The sequence below is a fragment of the Anarhichas minor genome, unplaced genomic scaffold, assembly GCF_050575085.1.
Source record: "Anarhichas minor isolate MPS153535 unplaced genomic scaffold, ASM5057508v1 ptg000025l, whole genome shotgun sequence".
In the NCBI taxonomy this organism is placed as follows: Eukaryota; Metazoa; Chordata; class Actinopteri; order Perciformes; family Anarhichadidae; genus Anarhichas; species Anarhichas minor.
The window spans coordinates 8407221-8429811 of record NW_027466471.1 but is presented as its reverse complement, the minus strand read 5'-3'; the positions used below and the strand labels follow the sequence as shown (position 1 = coordinate 8429811).

Here is a 22591-nt window from a genome sequence, read left to right as displayed (position 1 = left end):
GGGCGGGGGGTGGGGGGGGGGCAAGACAGACCAGAGTGACGCAAAAGGAGAGGCCATCATATTTGCTTCAAAATATACTGCCCAGCTTCGAGTTTATAAAAGGCTACTGGAGGGTTTTTTATAACAGACACACAATGGACTTGTACGGGAAGGTAAGATGCATGATTTAATTGTAAAGCTATATATATATATATATATAGAGAGAGAGAGAGAGAGAGAGAGCATCACACGATGTCTCACAGCAGTGAGATGCTGAACAAATGTTTCCAGTTGTATTGCAGTTTAATTGTAGTCTCTCTCTTGCAATGTGTGGCGCGTCTGTCGGCGACGTCTGTTGCTTATTGCAGCACGAACTACAGAGCTTTTCCTGCGATTCCACGGTAAATCGCACAGCTGCTGACAGCTGTGCCGCGCTGCATGCTGGGAAATGCAGTCGAAACCCGACTTTTGACGCCCCTCTCGGACTCTGCGCTGATGCCGTGATAAAAAAAACTACAACCCCCCCCCATCCCTCTCGGCCCTTTCTGCCAGGTGACGTCAGAGACACGCATGACGCGCACTTTCCTCTGCTCGTGCTCATCTCACGCGAGCCAGCTCAGGGGCGCGTGCCACAATATCCGAAGCGGAGGGGACAGCTCCCAGGTGCTGAAATTGGTCGGCGCTCCAGAGAGAAAGAGAGACACGGGGGGAAGAAAATCAACGGCTGCATTAGACTCACATACAAAAAACAACCGTGTTCTGCAAAACAGGGGCAGATACAGATAGAGCCGAGGCCTTCAAAACAGGTTTGTCCACACAATGTCTTTAACGCGTTTCATTTATTAATAGTTATGTAGAAGAATTTAATTAATTCATAAAATGACCTCGTGCCCAGAATAGCTCGTCTAGCATTAGCTGGCATGCAGCTCCCTGCTTTAACTGCATCGTGTAATTACATATCAGATGGCTGCTTTTATCGTGGTGTGTGCAGCATTGCACTGATTATTTCAAAGCGGTGTCCTTGCAAATACTGCCTCGGTGTTGGGTTTCTTTCTTTTTTTTTTGGTGGTTTTTTTCATACGCGGAAGCGACCAGAAACCGCCGGTGCAGGATGTGCAGGATGGAGGTCCGGCATCTTTTATAACTAGATGGGCTACGAGGAGATCTCGTTTAGCATATGAGCGCTGTGGCTTTGTCAAAACATTCACCTTGGAGCAATGATGACTGTGCTCTTGACATCTTGCTCGTAGTACTCGTGTCCTCTCTGGTCGCTGACTGCTAACAGCTTGCAGCGGAAATACTCGGTGTAGATGCGTTGTTAAGGTGGAAAATACATGTTTATTGTACAACAGTAGGTCACAACAGTTTTAATATGGAAGAAGATTTACTGGCTGGTGAAATTTGAGTGTATTAGGAAAGCTCTTAATAAGTCAAATGAAAACATCACACTCACATTTGAACTGGGATGTAAAATAATTGTTTGACATGTTTTGCTCCAATACAATATAGGTGTACTTTGCCAAGTAATTAAATACTGCATCTGATTTGTATTCATGAGATCTTTAAGTGGTAACGGTAATAACATCATTATAATAATCCCTTAGTTACATTGACGGAATCATTTTGGCATTGGAGAATACAAAGTCAGCTCTTTAAAATCCTGGTTATCTAATACTCATCAATACAACAGCTTGCTGCGTTGGTCATGCTGGTTTGCCTGACACAGCCTTCTGTCACCTCTGATCTGTGGTCTGAAGAGCAAGTGTGTACTACACTACTGTGTGCAACATCTAGAGTCATCTGGAAAACAAATCATTAGTTTCTTCTTAGTTGGGTTCACATCCGCTGTGCGTCACAGCTCTGAAAAGCTTCACAGTAACTCAAGGTGAAGCTGTTAATTTATTCTTCTCAGCGTCTCTCGTGTTTGTTTGTTTTTTTTGCAGATGGCTGCCACTCAGGATGCCAAAGGGAAGGGAGAGGGAGGGGACCAAAACTTTGACTACATGTTCAAGCTGCTGATCATCGGCAACAGCAGCGTGGGCAAAACGTCTTTCCTGTTCCGCTATGCTGACGACGCCTTCACTTCGGCCTTCGTCAGCACAGTGGGCATTGACTTCAAAGTAAAGACGGTCTACAAGAATGACAAGAGGATCAAACTGCAGATCTGGGTATGACATATTAAGATATTAGCATTAAACATTTACCAAATATTTGGTTCCGGACCAAACCAGATGAAACAATTGGAATATGGCCGTCAAAGATATGTTGTATTTGCTTATCTTGCACTCCTTGGCTGGTCAACACAGGATGATGACCTACTTATTTGCTGTTTACACTGGAAGGACCTGCTTTCTGTCTAATCTGTCTATTTAAAGGCTAATAGAATATGATTATGATCTAATGATGGTAATTTATAGAAGGCAGAAAAATGCATTTCTAGACTACAAACCAGCAGCAACAAGCTGTAACAGTGTTCTTCCTTTCATGTCACATGTCACGTTTCTTGGTTTCATGGTTGTCATGTCAACCATGCACACATTTCAATTTAATTCAGTTAAATCCAGCGCATTTGCATGTTACAGTAGGTGTGTGGAAGAAATCTGTTGACTGTTGTCCTCCAAGGTCTCCTGGAGGACTATCTAAGGGGGGCAGGGGCCGCCCTGCCCTCTCATTCCTCTCCGTCCTTGTGTTCATGCAGACTGACTCCTGTCATGTCTGTAAAAGGATGTCAGTCTGTGCCCAGAGCCCACTGTCTCCTGACCCCTGCCCGTATCTTTCTACATAGATCAATATGTTTCAAGGTCTGTGACAGGTTGTGACTTGATGGCTGCTTGGTCCTACGGGATCACCTATGCATTAACTCAATTTAGTCACGTTTTTTGGACAGATCATGCTTGCTTGATATGCTTGGAGGCACTTCTCTTTTCATCTCTTGATGTTTGCGTTATGTTAAATGTACTTCAGTCAAAGTACAGAATGTACATTTGAAGCTAATCTTATTTCTTTTACCATCTCGGGTTTCTAGGTATAGATAAACGACAACAAAGGACTTTGACATCATCTCAAGCAATCTTTTAAAAGATCAATATACACAAAATAGGACCATTTCACTCATAAAGTGAGGTTTTTCACCATCCTAAATAAAACATTTTTATAATGTTTGAATTTCAGCGTCTCAATTCACAACTTGAAAACTCATCCCGCTCTTTAATTCTTAGAAACATGTGGCACATCAGCTGTGTTTTTTAATTAGTTGAAGGAAGCTTCAGGAGAGGCTACACTGTGTTTTCCTGTTTAACACTCCACGATGTAAGTATGGAGACAGATGGAAGTCTCAACATTACTGACAAGAGACTAGTAAGTGTTAGTTTGGCACACGGCGGGCAAGAACACAGAAGCAACACCTTCCTCAGAATGTGTGGGAAACTGAAGAATGTCTGAGGCTGTTTAATTAGGAGTTCATCTGAGCTGTTGTAGCAGATTATCTTGTAACTCCACTGAGATAGATAAAAGTTCCTCTCTTTCTCTCTATTTCTTTTTTCTTTTTTTTACCATTTTCTTCTGTGTGCTTCACCAAATGGCAACGTTCCTTCAGAGGGTTTAGTCTCTCTTGTCATAACTGCTGTCTTTTGCAGCAATTAGCCACCTCCAGGCATTTGGTCAGACAAAGAAGAAGCTCTCCAGCAGGATGTAAAAACTATAGATGTGAACAGTCAAATGATTAGAAAATGAATCGGCTAATCGGGATGATGTGTTTTCATAATTAGCAAAGACAAGCATATTTAGAGATGAAAGACAATATTGCCCTTGCATCTAAATGAATTGGTCTGATTTTTAAGTTGGAGAGATAAAAGTATCAAAATGCATCCGAGTTGTCCCAGTTGTTTTATTTGGCTGAAGTGAATGAAGCACATCGGCGAGCGTTGCCAAGATGGACCTCATAAAACACTTAAAACTCACTTTAGTGAATCAAGACGAGTTCAGGCGCGTGTCAGCCTGCGCTCACTGCTTCTCCACTTGAAGCAGTCAGCTTCTTGGATTGATTTATGGTGAGCCGCAGACTAGAGGCAACGCTTTTCAAGGAGCTCCAATTCACGGGACTCAGCATTTTATTTATTTTTTTCCTGTCCTGCTCTGTCTTTTTAACTGAGAACAAAGCAAACCGGCTCACTGAAATAGCCTGGAAATGCAAAGGTCATTGCCAAGCACTCGGTAAAGAATCAATACGCTACTGAAATGTCCAAACCTCAGAACTCAGACAAGAAAAAAGAAAGAACGACTGAAGTAAAAACATTCAGATGACTTGTACATACTGTTTCAGGAATTGGTAATCGCACAATGACAGTAGAAATCCCCGAAAACATATTTTTCTTTCTTTTTATGCTATTTCAACACACTAGCTCCTGACATTAAAGATGCACACATCCACATGCATTTTTTGGGTGTTATTGTAAACCCACAAAAGGTCCTAGCTGTGCTGTGTGTGGAAGCTCGGCCTGCTGTGAGCTCTGTCTCTGTGGAGTGAAGGTCAGAGCTGTCCTCTGGCTATAACAGGCACACTGTTGCAGCCATGTGCAGGCTGACAGAAAGCAACACCACTGTGGCAAATACCATCCAGTGCTGCCTGTCGAGCTTCTGTTTTAACAAAGAGCCAAATGGAGCAGCCAGAAGTGCTCCATCATGATTCACAGAAGCCTGCAAAACACTTTGTTGTGGGTGGAACCACAGCACAGTAAACATACAGTAGAAACAGGAGGGACATCATTGGGCTTGAGTATTATATAATGTACCGTAAAAACAACAAATCGACACTTCTGTGAACAAACAAAAAATATTCCTGAGCTCACACGCCTCCTCTCTCCTCATGGACACACAGAAGAGCTTCATCTGTCTGCATTGGGAGCCATTAGCATTTTCATTGACATCTCGTTGCAAAGGCTGCAGTGGTCACATGTTTCCAGGGCAATCTGTGTACAATGTACTACTCCTCGAATGCTGTGTAATCACTCGCCTGCTTTGCCTCGGAGCAATTTTGTTCAGTCTTATCATGAACAGCAAGCACTTTCCCAATGTTGAAATCATTTTTATCTCTATTTTTAGCCCCTTTTTTCTAAGAAATGCATGCCATGAGCTGAGCTCTGAATACTGCACCATCGAGTGTGTAACACAGCTGAGGAGAGGAAAGAATCAATCACATCAGCCTAAATGGACTTGCTGTTTTTTGGCATCTTATCAATGCAAAGCCAGTGATGCAGTTAGCCTAATGATTATGTCCACATCACAAACACAACAAACATCGCCATACGTAAGCGTAGATAGAAAATAGAAAAGTAGATCCTCTGTCATCTGCGCTCAGATTGTAGCCGAAGAATCATTTAGTATGCATAATTAGCTGCAGGAACAATAATGCACATGGCTTCACATTTACCATTATGGACTCGCATTTGTGCTGTGCAGCATCGTGTCAAAGTTGCTGAGTCTAATTATCAGTCAGCTGGCTAACGTCAATGCTCAATCATGCTTTCTGTGTGTAGGACACAGCCGGCCAGGAGCGCTACAGGACCATCACCACCGCCTACTACCGCGGGGCCATGGGCTTCATCCTAATGTACGACATCACCAACGAGGAGTCCTTCGGCGCTGTGCAGGACTGGTGAGTCGCCCCGAGCTCTTTGGAGTCAATGTTGGGTCGTTTTGGACAATTTTTTAATGCAGTTGTCATCTCTCGTCCGATCTCTTCCTGTGTGTTGTACTGAATATTTATGAGCCTCAGATCAACGGAGAAAAAAAGGGCTTCCTGTTTGTCGCCATAATGGAATCAGTCCTGCACACTCGATATTGTGCATGATACCATCCCTTTCTCTACAGTATTGTCTCTCTCATGTTTGACAGTGTTGTTGTGTGGTGTGCATGTGTGCATCGTTGTCAGGCTTGGAGATCTAGGGGAAACTTGTCAAGGTCATGGCTCTCGTCCATTCATGAGTCATAGAAGCGTCTGTAGGAGGAGCAGCTCTGAGCCGAGCCCAAATGTCACTGACTTATGATGATGCATTGGTGTCTAAAACAGGACTCGCAAGGCGACGTTCGAAATGGCTGCAGAATCCAGGTTTCTGGGTTAGGATTCTTGCTCTAGAAACAAACGCGTCCTCATCGGCACAACAGCGAGGACGCTTTTGTGAAACGCCAAGGAATTTCAGCTCTGCCAATCAGATGTAAACGTGTGTTTGATTTACATTCTGACGATGTTCCTCCTTACAACTCGACACTCCAGAGGTGTTTTCATCTTATTTACACCCTGCTGGTCTACGGTTATCTCTGTCTGCCAGCCCAAAGACATCTCGGGAGTACAGACGGATTTCTTATTGTTGTTTTTTTAAGAAAAAAATTCTGAATCATCATAGTGATATTCTCATGATGTTAGTGTTTCAGCTGCAAGGATAAGACGATATGACTCACACAGACTTGATATAGATTGGGGTATTTTTGCAGTTGACTCTTGGCCTGCATGCCACGTGGCTTGCACCCATTGTAGGACTATGACAATCACTATTAAGGTCAGTGTCTGCTTGGCCCTCGTCACTTAGCTAGCAGCACTTGACAGCTGCTTTAGGAAGCACTTGTCATGGTTAAAGCAGCTGCATTTAAAGTGCGCACATATTAAAGCCCGGTGCTCAACTGAGATGCTGCACTATTATTAGCATGACTTGTGTTGAAATAGATTTCCAGTCATTAAGAAGAAACAAGGCTTTCTTGTGAACAGAGGTCGGCGCCCGACACACCTATTATTCTGTTAAGGCCTGTCTGACACTTTGATGGAATACTGCAGTCTGAGCACTGTCTGTGATAGGTATATGGTAATGAATGGAGCCAAGTGTGTCAGTGGCAGCAACAATCCTGGAGAGTTTTACCTGTGAGCTGACGTACCAGACTGTGCACAAATCACTCCACTGTACACACAGGAAGAGGCTCGTTCTTTTACCCTTCATATAACCAGAATCCCCCCCCCCCCCCCCTTTTTTTTTGCCTTTGCCACAGGCTTAAATCCCACTTTCTCTTTCTCTTGTTCCTTGTGACAAGGTTGTAGAGAAAAAAAAGAGGCTGCCATGGCAACAGCTCCTTCCCTGACGGTGGCTGAATTAAGCTTGTGACGTGCTCATTTCCTGCCCGTGACAGAGACAAAACAGGGAAATATTGTAACGCTGACATCAAATGGACTTGAAAGAAATCATGCAAATTAATTACACAAACCATTTGATTACAGCAACCATCTCAAAGGATGTGCGTGTACCTTCCAATTATCCTGTCTCTGTTCTCCAGAGGCTACGTTGTTCAAAATGCACCGGTAAACGTACAGACCTTTTATAGCCTGCACACGCAGCGCTGTTTGACTGGATGCAAACACAAATGTTTATTCTGTCAGTGAATATTATCAGCAGTTGGCTTCAAAATGACCCACATCTGAACCGCTAACAAGTCCGAACTGGACAGAGAGAGAGGAGGAGTGCCAACATCATGCTGCTCTTTCTCTCTCTGTCTCTCTCCCTCTCTCTCTCTCTCTCTCTCTCTCTCTCTCTCTCTCTCTCTCTCTCTCTCTCTCTCTCTCTCTCTCTCTCTCTCTCTCTCTCTCTCCAGCTCGTTGTTTCTTCCTCTCTTTCTTACTGGCTCTTTCTCTAGTGATTTCAGCATGTAGTGTGTTAGCTGCCCTACTTTTAGTCAGACTGCAATACCACAGGAGATATTTGTTCCCGAAATGCCTCCTCAAAGTGCTTTGAGAACAAGCGCCTCTCTGATTCACAGTCAATTTTCTGAAATTGTCATTGTTATCGCGCCGGAACATCACAATCTGGGATGTAAATCATTTTCCTGGCTTTAAGGCGAAAGACACAGAGCTCAAATTCACATTTGCAAGCTGTGTGCATCTTCGGTATAGTTCGCCATTATTTAGTAGCAAACCAGTTTTCCCCATATGCCATGTCAGAGACTATAACTTTTCCCTGTGTAGCTTTAATATCCAGCAGGCTGTGTGTGGCACGTACGATTAATAGCTTACCAATCAGAAGTTAGCAGGAACCGAAGAACAAATCCAAAGGAAAGGATGTAAAGTATCACACATGTCAATGCCAGATAGCTAGAAAATACCAAGTGATAACCTACATCTGCGTAATAGTGCTTACACGTGTTCAGCACAGACCGGTAATTGACCCACTTTTGCGCGGCTGCTAACAGTGACTCAAGTGTTTCATGATGCCAAACGCATGGTGATGTAATCGCTGTTCATGACTGGTCCAAACGGGGAATGAACTTTACATCATGTCCTTCGCTCTACAAACTGTCAGGATCCCGTCCAGTAAAAAGTGCCACAAAGACAATCCTGACAAGTTATTATAAAATTCAGCAACAGCATTTATTTGACTGTGATGCTTTGACAAAAAAAACACGTTTTTCTGATTATGCGCAGGTCAACTCAGATAAAAACCTACTCGTGGGATAATGCACAGGTGGTGCTGGCTGGAAATAAGTGTGATATGGAAGAGGAGAGAGTGGTCTCAGTGGACAACGGCAGACTGCTGGCAGAGCAGCTGGGTAAGTCTTGGAGCAACATTCAACCCTTTATGTCTTTTGGCTTTTTTTCACTTGCCAGTGCTTTTGTTACCTTTTAGGATATTATCCTACTGCTACATAGAAGCAGCTTTCATCAGCAACAATACCTCTCAAAGCTTGTCCTAAAAATGTAATACTAAATATTTATCATACGCTGGTTGTCTTGTCTCCTCCTGTTCTCATGTTGCTAACTCTCCCTCTTTCCAAGGTTTTGAATTCTTTGAGACCAGCGCCAAGGACAACGTCAACGTGAAGCAGACCTTTGAGCGTCTCGTCGACCTCATTTGCGACAAGATGTCCGAGAGCTTGGACTCGGATCCGGCCGTCACCACAGGAGCTCCCACTGCCAAACTCACAGACAGCGCTCCGCCCCTCCAGCAGCCTGGATGCAACTGTTAGTGACTGATGTCAGGAAGCAAAAAGGGGGAGGGCAGCGCGGGTCCTGTAAGGTGGTAGAGTGTGCAGAGTTGTGTTCTCCCTTATCACTCCTGCTAGTGCTGCTTTCTCTGGACTACAGTTCAAACCCTGTTTAGTGGTAGAATTACAAAATGCCGTCGTACTATCTCTCAACTTTATCACCTTATATCAAGAGCAAATAACCAGACAAACACACATGGCTATTGTAAACTGTTTGACATTACAGGATATCCAAAACGTAGAGACACCATATTCTCATTCCTCAGCTAGTTAGTATGGTCATAAACCAAGTCTGTTTGATAAGGCTGGAAATAGTCCATAGACATGAAGTACAGTTAGTCCTTAAGACCTTTAAAAATCTTTAAGACCTATAGAATAATTATAAAATGAGAGATAGAGTAAGTGAGTGCTTTGACTTTTATTTTTTGTACAGTATGTATTTTCCTTTTATAGGATTATTTTGTCTCCTAAAGCTGCCAAATCTATGATTTAGTGCACTAAAGGATGTAACGGCTTTCTTTCGTGTAGTGAGTGTGTGGCTGTTGTGTGACTGTACAGTAAGTGTGTGTGTGGGTTTGCACGAGTGTGAGTATTATGTGACAAATGAGTGAAACTCTGTCATCGAAAAAAGGTCGTCTACCTTGGATTAAAAAAAAAAGTGGCCTTTTAGCATCTCCAACACGGCCTCCGTACGTTCCTCTGTCTTGCTTTACTTTTGGAATGAATCCAGTATGTGTAATGTTGATGTGAGTACTATTCTACGTTTTGCTGTCTGTAGATGTGTGATTTCTCTGATAAGTATATCTGTAATTCTTAAAAGCAACTACTTCTATGTGCTTAGCCTCTAAGACGACCCTTTATAGTTTAATGCGATGAGCATGCTGCCAAAAAGTCAATCATATGTGCTGTTTTATCTAAAGATAGAACCTAAACATCCTCAACTCCACATGATAGCAACGATCCAGCATTTCATTCAATACACACACTGACAAGGCACAGTACAGTGTGTGATATATAACAAGTGATCAGCTCTGGCATGGAATAAACAGCCATATAAAAAAAAAAAAAGTTTCATTCAGCATGCTAAAATTTCATGTTTGTGCTATAAAATAATTCCCTCCTGAAAGAAAAGCATTATAGATAGTAGTGGTCTTAATGATAACTCAAGCCCATATGATATGAAAGTTGTAGCCCCTTTTAAAATCCAGAAAGCCTTTCAGTTCTGCAAAAACGTTTGTGCCAAAACAATACAATTCCTTTTGCATCGTCAGTTGTTTGTTGCATAGTTGAATAAAAAAAAACAAAATATTGCATGAAGCCAGTCCTGACTTATCTATGTAGATTTATATAATAAGATAGTGTATATATATATCACTCTGTGTTACAGATTTAGAAGCATTGTCATAGCACTTGCTGTGAGATGCAATGGGCCAATAAGTGCAATATTTTATGAATGAAACCCTGTACATAGTTTCTCCTGTCCTCGAGTACTATGACTCTATCTGCAGTATGTGAGAGACAGTTTGGTCAGAATGGCTGTGAAACTGATGTACAATCTCTGAAAAAAAGCGTGTGTGTGTGTGTGCGTGCGCGCGTGTGTGTACCTGCCATGTTGAACAGACAAATGACGTAATATAGTGTATTGTTTGCGTATACCTTTTGTACAAATGTATTCACGTACTATATGCTGTTCCTGCTAACTGTTGGGTGTTGATTGATCTCGTATTATCATGTCAAAATGCAGTGTTATTGTGAACGATAGTCAGGGAGGTTACTTAGTCCATGCCATACTGTTGTAAATCCAAGAAAAGGGATAGACCCTGCGCATATGTGTGTACACGTTCTTTGTGCGTGTGCACCCGTGTATGTGTGTGATATTATGATTTTATGCTGGTAGCCATGAAATAAATTATTGTATTGATCTCCAGTCAAGATTCATTTGATAGAGGAATAGCTATGTGGCCGTGGCCTGACAGTCACTCTGGTCAAATGTCATTGTAGAACAGTATGACTTTACATATTACTGAATATATTTGTTTCTCAAGAGTGCAAGCAAAGTAAGAAGTATGTTTTTGAGATTATAGGAAATAAATCAAATTCTATCAGTGGGTCTCTGTGTTCTCTCTCTCTCTCTGCTGACTATAGAGAAACATGGCGGAGGGATTGCCCTCTGAACCGCAGGTCCGCTCTGCTCTGCTGCTGTAATTCTTGTTTCATTTCTAGGCGACGCACACCACCTAGTGTTGGAGCGCTCCACTGCAATTATTTGACAGCTACTGACTCACAATGAATAGATGTACATTAATCTATCCAATAGCACATCGTTAAAAAATAGTTACATTTCACCTCAACAGCTTAATAAAAATGCCACTTACATGTTTATGTATCAGTAATAATACACTAATTAAGAAGTACTTGGGTATTTCCTTCCACTCCCCGAAAATTCCGAGATGAATATTGTATTTTTTTACCTTTGCCTGAAAGTTAGTTCATTGGAGATTTTGATTTTACATACAAAATATGTGATCATTCTATAAAATTACTAAACTAATCCAGTAATAGTAGCAGCTTCAGCTCATTAAGCTACAATAAGAAAATACTGCTTAAACAGTAAAGCATTAACAATAACAATGACACAGAAATATATAAAACTGTGAAGGGCTGTTCTACTGCATGAACTTTTGATACTGTAAAAGATCAGAATACACACAAATGTACCAGCTTTATATACCGGTGTATATAAACCTATACTGTTGTGAAGCAAACAGGTCAAAGTGGGATTTATTGATCACTTCATAACTGGTAGCCTGCTATCACAGTATCGCATAGAACAAAGTCCTCTGTGTCTTCATTGCACTTTCTAGGATATCCACAGCTAGTGTCCGTTAAAACAACTCTAGTATACGTGTACAACAGCTTCAATAAACAATGCACTATATTGTACCAAATATAGCTTACTGTTACTTTAAATTCGTAGATCCTGAGAGGCCACTAGTAATGTGCCGGTTACAGAGATAAGAGATGAGTTGTAGTAAATCAAATCCTTGCACTCCATGACAGACACAATACAAAAGCATACAAAGAACTAGACTGAAAAGTGACACAACAGTCCCTCTAGTGGTAGCTCTTAATAAACTAACAAAAGGCGTTGTGACAATAAATGCCAACCGCAGCCTTTTCTTCCTCATCAGGGCTGCCGTGATAACCGCTCACTGAGATGAACAGCAGATACTCTCCTCAGTCAGAATGAAGGATGGAGCTGAAGTTAACGCTCATGTCCTTCAGTCACGGTGGCGTAAAGACTGATGTTATCACCCAGATAATCATCACCTTTTGTTATCTTACAAAAAGCGTTTTAATATGAATCTGTCAGATTTTAGAAAGTGGATTAATGCTTTTTGAAAGTATATTTTTCTCAGTGAAACATGTACGCTTCATCCCACACTTGTTTTACTGAAACAACGACAAGAAACCAGCGAGTAGGCAGAATCAACCCATGCTTTTATTTAATCCATTGCATATAAAAACTTTTTTTCATTCTTTTTATTTGTTTTTTTACATAAAGTTGTATGATCTACAGTGCTATCCAATAGACTGCAATTAACAAGGAATCCATTAAAATAACATTTGACTTGTCCTGTGAAACTTACAGACAAGTTGGCATTCTAAAGACATAACCCAAAAAAATAATTGTCCTGAAGACCTTTTTTTAAGTTACAGTTTGTGTTTACCTTTCATACCATAAAAAATAGAACACATAATGAGAAAAGAACCCACTGTTTCCATTGGTCCAGGGCTGTTTAGAATCTACAGTATGTGTGTCAAAATAAGAGTCCCTGTTTCTGGACAATGATGCCCTCACCCATAACCCCCCCCCCCCCCCCCCCCCCCGCCCTTTACTACAGGGATGTACTAAACCCTTCTCCCGTCCAGGCAGAAAGATGTCAGTGGTTTTGGATATTGCAAGTAATGTGAGTGGAAGTGTTGGCCAAGCATAGATAAGCAACACACTGTCAGTGTTTCAGCCATAATTAATGCAGCAGTGGCTGAACATGCAGATGTGTCTCAAAGCCTCTGTGCTTCGTAGGCTGTGGTCCAGCGGCAACTACACACTTCCCGCTGCGCCCCATTCAGTGTTTGTAGCTGTGATACACCCACGTGGATGCAGACGACACTGCAGTAACTTTGCGCAGACGCAAAAGTTGCTCCCGTGTTGCTTACATCCGATGGGGTTGTGTCACATCTGTGAGTGTAGTGGTGGCAGGGCGCAAGGAAGGTGCGAGTTGTTCAGACCGGGTCTACAGCAAATACGACTCTTGGACATCCGGCTATAGGCCACACGTCACTCGTGTAGTACATCTATGGCTTGTGGTTGACCTGAATCACTGCAGGCTTCTGCACTGACGACGTATTTTCTACCCAGAGCCACTTCTTCTTCTTCTTCTTTTTTTTTTTGATAGAGCAATTTGTGTTTGGCTGTGATAGTAAAAAGGCAACATGAGATCAGGCCAACCCAAGCCACGAGATTCACTACTAATGCAGCAAAAGAGAACTAGAAAATAAAACAGAAAGAAAAGGCTAAAGTAAATGACATGCGTTGAATTTAAGGCACAGCCCATGGGCCAAGGAACAGTTTCTTTTTAAAAAACAATTTGGCTTTCCCCCTCTCTTCACTGAGCTACTTCTCAGATCAGCAACATGTCGACGGATCATTTTTACACTGAAGCTTGTGTGTAATAAACATTCTCTCAACAAGAGGTACGTAATACAGCCACACCATCACCAAAAGGGATGATAAGAATCAACCATTTACAACAAACGGCATTATGATAGTAATAACATTAATAATTATATATTATATACAGCACAATAAATATATGTTTGTAAACAGCGATAAAACCAGAACATTTTATTACAGGTAAGGGCATTGGGTGAGGCTGGAAAAAAAAAGAAGAGAGAAATCTTGGCACAAAATGAAATAAAAAGTTTGGAAATGACACATAATCAAAACAAGCTCTTTAAAAAAAGCGATGTGCAGTATTTCAAGTGTTTTTTTTTTTTATACATTTGTTAATTTTTCTATATTTTATGTACACAGAGAAAAAAAAAAGTATATTTGGGTATTGTAACTGCCAAGCCTGTACTGTGGTCTATGCTACAGTTAAATATTTACTGTACCACCTTTATATTGCAAAAAACGACTCAACAAATAGAAAAATATACTAATAAATAATAGCATCAGGTGTAAAGTGAAAAATAAATGATAAACATGGAAAAAGAAAAAGTGTCTTGGCTGAGGTGTGAGACAGCTCACTAAGTATTCATGAGTGAGTGTTTTGGCGAGTTTAAACATATCAAACATTGAAGCGGTGATATATGAATATATATATATATATATATCAGTGCATTAGAGGAGCTTCTTATCTGATGACAACGGAGCTGATTGTCAGCAACTGGGTTGAATGTTGTGATGGCAAAATGAAGCATTATTTTGATGACAAATGAATTGACACCGCTCAGCAGAAAATGAAGTGGCTGGAAACAAGCAGGTATGCAGCTGTTGGTGATGTGCACATCAAACGAAATGGGCACCAAAAATAAAAAGGAAGAACAGAAATCTCTCATAACGTTGGTATAAAAATCACACCAGTGGTTTTTAACACCATTAATATTTCTGAATACTCTGAACACTAATCAAGCTTCTAAAAAGAAGGTGCTGTTTGTATCAACTACAAAGCATTGCATTGTCTCAGGATGTGTTCAATAGAACTGCAGGCAACAACAACAAAATGTGAAGGCTTCATCCACATCATAAACCGCTTCAATGAGAGTAAAGCATAAGGTTCCTGCACCCTTCTCAGTGAAAACTCAGTGAAAACTCTTACCCAAAGAATTGGTATTATGAATAAATTCCAAATTTCAACTCACAGGACGAACCAAATGTGTGTATAGTAGCACGGGAATAGTAGTATAAATGCTATTGGAGCAAGTGCAAACACCTCAGAACACTCCTAATGTAATCCAGCCGTGAAGATATCCCTTCAAAACACTGAATATCTGTGACACACTTCTCCCCACTGGTCTCCAAAAGTTCTCTCATCTTCTTTGCCAACACAGAAAAGGAAAAGCCTCAGATTGCAAAAGTAAATTCCTAGAAAATATCTGAATCTTACATACAGTACGATACAAAAATGAAAGAGGTCTAGGACAGCGCCAGTGCTGTGTCGATTTGAGCTTTGTATCAGTCATGTTTTCAAGGAAGACTTTTACATCAGAAATGTGTCTCGTAAAGCTCCCCAGTGTGCTGCAGCTTTCATCTCTGCAGCGTCCGTCGGGTTTTCAGCGGAACGGCAGCATAAAATGCCTCCGAATCCGCAAGAGGGGAGGAAAGGACCTAACCGAGATGGAGATGCTCCTTGAACACGCCGATAACCGTCTCTGTAGAGTATGGGCACACATAAAACACAGAAACACTGCTAAACTTTCAGGCAAGGCTGAGACGAAGCGGAGAGGGAAGGAAAATGTGATGTCATGTGTCGTGTGGACAGCACTGAGCAGACTGAACTGCTCGTCCGTATACTAAGCTTAAGCTTGTGAAAAGGAGGCGTAAAAAGGGAAATAAGGGCACACCGCTTCAGTACAGACGGGAATGGAGAGGAGTTTTCCTGAGTGCAAAAAAACTTGAAGAAGTACCGGTGGGCGTGTCTGAACAAAGCTGACGGGAGGAGTGGCCAAGGTGGAGAGCAGCACACATACAGAGATGTATAAAAAACACAGACAGACTCCACAAAACCCCCCAAAAAAATTCTATAAATAATCATCTGTCATTACTAAGAAGAACAGTTAATCAGTTGCTGTCCATAAACTGCTATGTGTGGGGGGCTTCCTCTTTCTCCTCTCCCTCCTGCTGCTCTGCTACCTCTTCCTCCACAACACATGGTTGTGAACAGGATGTCTGCCCCTCTTCCGTTACCTCCTCCTCCTCCTCCTCCTCATCATCCCCCACCTGTTCGTCCAAAGGAATCTCTGTTGACTCAGAGTCCTGCGTACAGAGCGTTTTAGAGTCAGTACAGCTGTTCTCCTCGTCTTCGTCTTCCTCCTCCTCCTCCTCGTCGTCCTCGTCATCCTCCTCCTCCTCCTCCTCTTCCTCCTCCTCCGGCTGGCTGCCGCTGTCTTTCTCCGTGTCCGACTCCCCGTCCTCCTCCAGGGTGAGCTCAAATTGGAACTTGTCCCCTGGGGGCCGAGAGCCGTCCTCGGGGTCGTCCAAGTGAGGAGAGGGGCTTTGGGGGATGGTGCTTTGGTACCACTCCCTGTTGTCTTCCAACGTGTCGAGGATGTCCTGGGCATCCGGGTGGACCAGGTCAGCCCAGGTCTCCCACAAAGGGTGAACGATATAGTCTATGAAGCCAACCTACAGGATACATTAGGGAAGAATAGGTCATTTAGTCTGTGTCTGTGCACAATATTGATGTGTATGCATGAGTGTGTGTGTGTGTGTGTGTGTGTTACCTGGCTCTTTTCTACCGAGGCGTTGTGTTTGTCACACATAGGGCTGATCTCCATGCCCCTCTCCCTCTCTCGGTCCCCTTGGCTGAAGAACTCCTCCATGATGCGGTCCGTCCACTGCCGATACAGCTGGAGAGGCTTAGTGGGGTTGCTCAGATCTGCACAGTGCACCATGTTCTGGAGAACCTGAATATAAAAAAAACAGAAAGGTATTAAAAAAAGGTGCCCACGCTGGCCACATGTTCCATGATTTAGGGTAGGGCGAAGCCTAAGGGCTCGGTCCCAGCATCAATTACAACCGTTTCAGGCTGAAATCATCGGATTTTAATGAAATTGTTTAAGTAAATTTGTGTTGTGAGTTCAACTTTAATGTTCCTGTGCACCTTTAAGAGAATGGAGAAAATCAGAGAGTCCAAAACGGGGGAAGCTACCATATCACTGTGTCACATGAGCCGGACTTTCTGGAGTGACAAGGACGCACTAATGACGTATTTTTCTACAGATGTGAAAAGTTTTCAGAAGCCTAAATGTTGCAGAATCTTCAAGGGGACCCGGCTATTCTTTGACCGTACATTAAAATCACCAAAACAAAGTGATACGGATCTTTCCGTTACTGGTTAGTCTGACCTGTATCCTGTCAGAGTAGTTGTCCAGCAGCAAGACACCCGAGCTGGTCACCTTCTTGGTTTCCACCATAGTCTTCAGATCAGCGAGTAGATTCATGTGCTTGGACATGTCGGTTGCTAGCACCTGGGAATACCCACAACCAACCGTTAGCATTCAATACAGAAATAAAGGGATTGTATAATGTAGTGCACGTAATGCATTCCACCTAATATTTATTTTCACTTACAATGTCAATGACCATCTTTCGCAGTGATTGTCTTTGTTTTTTGGCCAAATTTTGGAAGATGTCACAGTTCTCCTCTTGCAGAAGCTTGAAACCAACTGCTAGATGGTGGTTCTCCAACACCGACGAGTCATTGTACATCAACGCTAGCTCGGAATCTGCACGGAGCACAACATCGACCATTTCAGCTTGAGGAATTGTGTTTTTTTCTGGTTTTAATTAATCATAAAAACATGACATTTACATGTTCACGCATCAATGAACGGGGTTATTTTGTAAGGAAATACAAATGCAACTAAGTACATCTTTTCAACAGAATGGAGCTACAAAGTTCACTCCTAATAGGCCTCTCCAAATGACATGTGTGCTGCGGTGGTGACACGTGTATCATCCATCCCTTGCTCCGTGAGCGGCAGAAGAAAGCACCAGCATGTTTTCCGCTGGGAGGTCTCCACACTCCGGGTCATTTGAAGGTCCTCTAGCTGTATTTAGATTTTCCATTAAGATGCATTAGTCTTGGCCACAGTGGAACAGAGCAGCAGAGGGGAGAAAGGGGATCCTGCTCTGTTGCTCTGTGGCTGACAGAAGATCAGTCTGGTGGCTCCTAACAAGGATGACTCACACTGCCTTTACTGCAGGGATTCCCCATTTGGGCTTATGGGAAGCACAACACATTTTGTGAGTTGAGTGTGTGAGGGTGTGCAGTGTATGTTCTGCTCTGGTGAGGTATTACTAATACCTTTATGCAACACAAACTTTTGTAACGGGATTCTGAATGATTGCTTAAGGCAATACCCAGTGGATATAAAACTCTATTTGTTTGTGTTTTCCTCTAAATTGCCAAATCAAGGCCGTGAGCGAGTGAGTCAGTGCAAGCAGAGAGGTAGCAGAGGTTCAGCCTCTTGCTTGAGGACACTTCAGCTACCAGCCTCAACATCATGAACCCTGTAGGTCTGGTTGGAGGCTCAGTTCAGCATGGCAAACCTGCTGCACAGGATACGACAGCGCCGACTGGTCCGGGCAAATATGATATATTGCAATGTGTGTGGCATAACTATTATCCCACCTTGTTACCCTAACAGCAGCATTGATACTACATAAGATGTCAAACAAAGGTTCCCCTATGCAGTGTGGTCTACTACAGCCAAGTCTTTGAGAGGCATGTGTGTTTCCTGAGAACATGTTAGCTTGAGTGATGATGTGCTACAAGGAAAGGCTACTGTACTTATCTCTTTGAACTCCTCTTCCTTGCAATCTCTTGTTAAAGCATCACACATGACTAAATTGTGGCACGTGTGCATGCGCATAAAGTGGATGTGTGTTCTGCTTCGAATATTTTGACCATCCATGTGCAGTAAAATGCATCCAAGTTTGGTTTATACGTGAAGTTTCTTTTATGACAGAAATGTTAATTGTCTAGTGTGAGAATGTGTGTGTGTGTGTGTGTGTGTGTGTGTGTGAAGCTACAGTGTGCATGTTACCACCTGGGTAAAAGACTGTGCTCGCTTGTGAATACGCACTAATGACACTGCTGAGGCACTGACGTAGCTGCTAAGACAGCGCCATATTTAGACTCACTGGTGCTGATGAGGAACTGGTTGGAGACACCAGGATGATCCACGTCGTGAATTGCACTGGCAAAGATGGCAGCTAGGATCTCAAGGTCTGTGAACACAGCCTGGAAGAAAAGAACACAGAGGGGAGGAGGGAGGGCATTGATGAGAGAATCAAACGGTTGGACAAAAATATCCTTGCAAGTAAGAGCCATTGATTGGACTTTGGTTGAAGCTGATTGTGGAGGCGTGGCCTGCGTGATCGTGCGTACATGTGTGTCTGTGCATGTGTTTCAAGTGTGTTCATTCGCGTTGTAAGTGCACACGCGCCTCACCTCGAGGGCAGGGGTGGATAGCAGCACGTGAGTTGACTGGGTGACGTCAGCAGCATGAATGTTGTTATGGTAGGCCACATCGCCATGATAATGGTCTTCTAAGGTCATCAGGTATGTTATAAAGGTGTCAAGTGGAATTTTAAACGTTTTCAGCAAGTCTCTCTCCTACAAACCACAAAACACAAGAGGAATGTTGTTGTCAAAACAGTTTCAGGATTCAACAGGCAATTCATTTTGTAGCGAAAGATTAAGAGAAAAAGAAAAAGAAAAGAGGTGACGGTCCTTACCTGGAATATAGTGTACATCATGACTGTCAGTGGCCGATTCCCAGAGAACTCTGAGATTTTAAAAACGTTACGGCCCCATTTATTCACATGCTCGAGCTCCTGAACAAAGGAATTAGATACACAATTACTAAAAAACAAAAACTGATTTTTTTCCTTCATTACCACCCCGAGTCACAGAACATTTCAGATAGTGTGCCCTCTATTCATGTGAATGCACGGTCTGCGTGCACACAGTTTGTCAGGACACACACACACACCTTAGCTAGTTCATCCTCGGTCTCGGTCTTGACTCCGAAGCGAGCGATATTAGAGTTTGTGAGGCTGGAGGAGTGTTGCAGCTTTTTCACCCCAATGATCTGAGACATGGGCTTGTTCTTCTTCTCCTTCTCCTTCTGCGTCTGAGGGGATGGCATCTCCACTTCATGTTGCTTGTCTAGAGGAACCCAGTGACACACAAGTGGAAGGAGAACATGAGGATGATGAAGCCTTTTGTTGCGCACTTGGGTTAATGTTGTAGTGGTTCAACCAGAAAAAGAAACACTTTTCTTCCTGTAAATAGTGGCTGAATTAGATATGATGGTACAACTAAATCCAGGTTGAAGTAGAAAAAAACGGATTAATCGCTCTGGCAAAATTCTGTACACTGCATGTGTTTGGCCATATTCAGTACAAAACATGACTTCATGAACTCACTCTGAAGTTTGGCAAAATATACATTTTTACTTCTCGGGCAGAGGGAGATTTTTTTTAAATTCCAAACCAGTGGGTCTATCCTGTGTCATCACTCACCCAGGAAGGTGCTGGAGATGAACTCAGACACCTGGTTCCCAGAGCGGCTCATCTCTGATAGGTGAGTCAGCTCCCTGTTCAACATCCTCTTGAACTAAAAGAGGGACACACACACGCACACACACACGCACACACACACACACACACACACACACACACACACACACACACGCACACACAGATTAGGGGTTTCACAGTGTGTAATACAGGGCAGAAAAATCTCATTTTCTTATTTTTCTTACAGCTGATACTCGGGTATCACACACATCTTTGAATAAATATTACATAAAATAAACTTTCCTCATTTCTCTAAATGTGTTTGAGGCTAAAGTACGGGGCCAGTACTACAGAACCTTTTATTTGATCAAAAATACATTTTCATGATGGCAGTGAAGAATCAAACGATTTCATCAACACAGACTCCTCTGCTGGCTTCTTGAAATGTCCAGTCACATCTAAAGAGCTGTACCAGGAACGTCACCATTTCTGGTTAAACACGTGCGCACAAACACATAAAGCAGGTCAGAGTGCTACTGCCAGGTAAGTACACAATCAGTAACCCGATTTCCCACAATTTCTTTCAATTTCAGTTTCCCCCTGCCGCACTGCCTGCTCCTCCCTGCCTCTCCCTCTCCCTCACCCTACTCTCTCTTCTGTCTCCTCTGCCTGCTGTAATTCGAGTGGCAGACCCAAATTTAGCTGCAGGTTTTGATTTGAAGACCAAACTGATTGACGTGGAGGAGGATGCTTGAAATCAGGGGCTTTCTAAAGTGGCTGCCGAACAACAGCTACAAAGTGGATTGCAAAACAAAAACCTCTCGCACAAAAGTCGCTGCTTTGTCTCGACTCATTCCGGCTTCAGTCCAAATGCCTAATTTATGGATATTGATTAAGTATACATCAATATTGATCACTTAAAATAGACCATTACGACACTGCAGAGTGCTTTCTGCGCAATTGTGTATCGACATCCTATTGAGTAACACCCACGGGCATTCATTGGGTGGCTTTTTAAAATGGAGACACAAGAGGCAGAGAGCCATCTGTGGTGTGCTTTTGTCAGGTAGTAAGAGCCTGTAGAAGAGAAAAGCGACAAATACATGACATGTAGAGCTGTATTAACAAGACACATATGTTATGTATTATTATAACAAATAAGAGCTCACTGAAAAAAAAGATAGATTTTTGCTTTTTTAATTAAAATAATGTGGCTAACCTAACAAATATCCCCCAGAACATCAATAAAATGTGGAGCATCTCAACTACCGAGAGGATTGCTGACCTAAATAAGTCTCCACAGAGCTCCAAGAGTTGCTGATTTATTCCAGCTAAGAGTTTAAAATAACCGAAATGACCTACGAGAATTTAACAATTTACAGGTGAAAATGTCTGCCGTTTTAAAATCAAATTCACTTCAAAATGTAACTACGTATGTTCATCTTTGCCGCACCTCCAGCCATGTCTTACACCTTTAAAAGTACAGTTCCAGCGTTATCGGCTCTTTCCATCACAGATGTATCAAAAAAACAACAATCACATTTAAATAGGTGTAAAAAAAAATTATTAATTTAAACAGACTAATCTGAGACCACATCTTACCTTTATATATCCCCAGGACACAGAGAGTAGATAATTAACTTCAGGCATTTTGACAAAGGAACACAAGAGATCCAGAAACAGAAAGGTACAGCTTTACAGCCCAAAACACAGTTCGGATGATGAAAGCGCTAGACTGCTAGCAAAACAAAAAACGTCCGCAGCTCTGGCCAGTAAAAGATTTCAACCTGAAGAGCCTTCGAAACTCAGTTCAATGTCCATAAACGAAGCATCACGTTCTGGTCCTGCCAATATCCACGGAGAGGAGCCCACGATGCAGGAAGCAGAGAGGAAAAGCAGATTCTGAGAGAGGAGCAGCGGGAACGTGGCTCCCCAAAGATCCGTTGAGACCACACACTGTGACACACATGACATGTGCACACACACACACACACACACACACACACACACACACACACACACACACACACACACACACTCAAACACATACGCTCAGATACAGGGACGCACTGCTGAGGTTGTGAATAATTGATGGTGGTGCGGATGCTTAGTAGATGCCAAAGCACCAGGACAGCACAAAAAAAAAAGAAATCTGTCAACAGCTTCCAAACAGGCCTGACTGCCTGCCCGGCCGCCTCTGTGTGTATGACACAAGCTCCCATGTGAAGAGCAAAAGCTGCTTCTCTTGCTGTGTCACACAACAGCAGCAAATCAGGG

The 22591-nt window shown here is 42.6% G+C and overlaps 2 protein-coding genes across 7 annotated transcripts in view; one reads left to right on the top strand and one right to left on the bottom strand.

The window, feature by feature from the left end:
* The first annotated feature begins 39 nt into the window (after nucleotides 1-39).
* Nucleotides 40-11102, top strand: rab3c (RAB3C, member RAS oncogene family). 3 transcript variants are annotated; one of them, XM_076099248.1, is made up of 6 exons: nucleotides 40-152; nucleotides 532-785; nucleotides 1923-2147; nucleotides 5514-5632; nucleotides 8438-8562; nucleotides 8789-11102. In XM_076099248.1, the coding sequence occupies exons 3-6, from the start codon at nucleotides 1923-1925 to the stop codon at nucleotides 8977-8979; spliced, it is 660 nt and encodes a 219-aa protein (XP_075955363.1). In that variant the 5' UTR covers nucleotides 40-152; nucleotides 532-785; the 3' UTR covers nucleotides 8980-11102. The 3 variants fall into 3 exon arrangements, with proteins under 3 accessions (XP_075955363.1, XP_075955364.1, XP_075955362.1); XM_076099249.1 differs by having other exon boundaries at nucleotides 532-2147; XM_076099247.1 differs by lacking the exon at nucleotides 40-152 and having other exon boundaries at nucleotides 266-785.
* Nucleotides 11103-12477: 1375 nt separating this feature from the next.
* Nucleotides 12478-22591, bottom strand: part of pde4d (phosphodiesterase 4D, cAMP-specific) — a 128679-nt gene continuing 118565 nt past the window's right edge. For all 4 annotated transcript variants that reach the window (XM_076099725.1, XM_076099724.1, XM_076099727.1 and 1 more), the window contains 9 exons: nucleotides 20318-20411; nucleotides 19786-19961; nucleotides 19529-19627; nucleotides 19242-19406; nucleotides 18932-19031; nucleotides 17357-17511; nucleotides 17131-17253; nucleotides 16507-16689; nucleotides 12478-16408 (listed from right to left, as the gene is read on the bottom strand). In XM_076099725.1, coding sequence (XP_075955840.1) covers nucleotides 15866-16408; nucleotides 16507-16689; nucleotides 17131-17253; nucleotides 17357-17511; nucleotides 18932-19031; nucleotides 19242-19406; nucleotides 19529-19627; nucleotides 19786-19961; nucleotides 20318-20411 — 1638 coding nt within the window. In that variant the 3' untranslated portion in view covers nucleotides 12478-15865. The remainder of the gene's footprint in view (nucleotides 16409-16506; nucleotides 16690-17130; nucleotides 17254-17356; nucleotides 17512-18931; nucleotides 19032-19241; nucleotides 19407-19528; nucleotides 19628-19785; nucleotides 19962-20317; nucleotides 20412-22591) is intronic.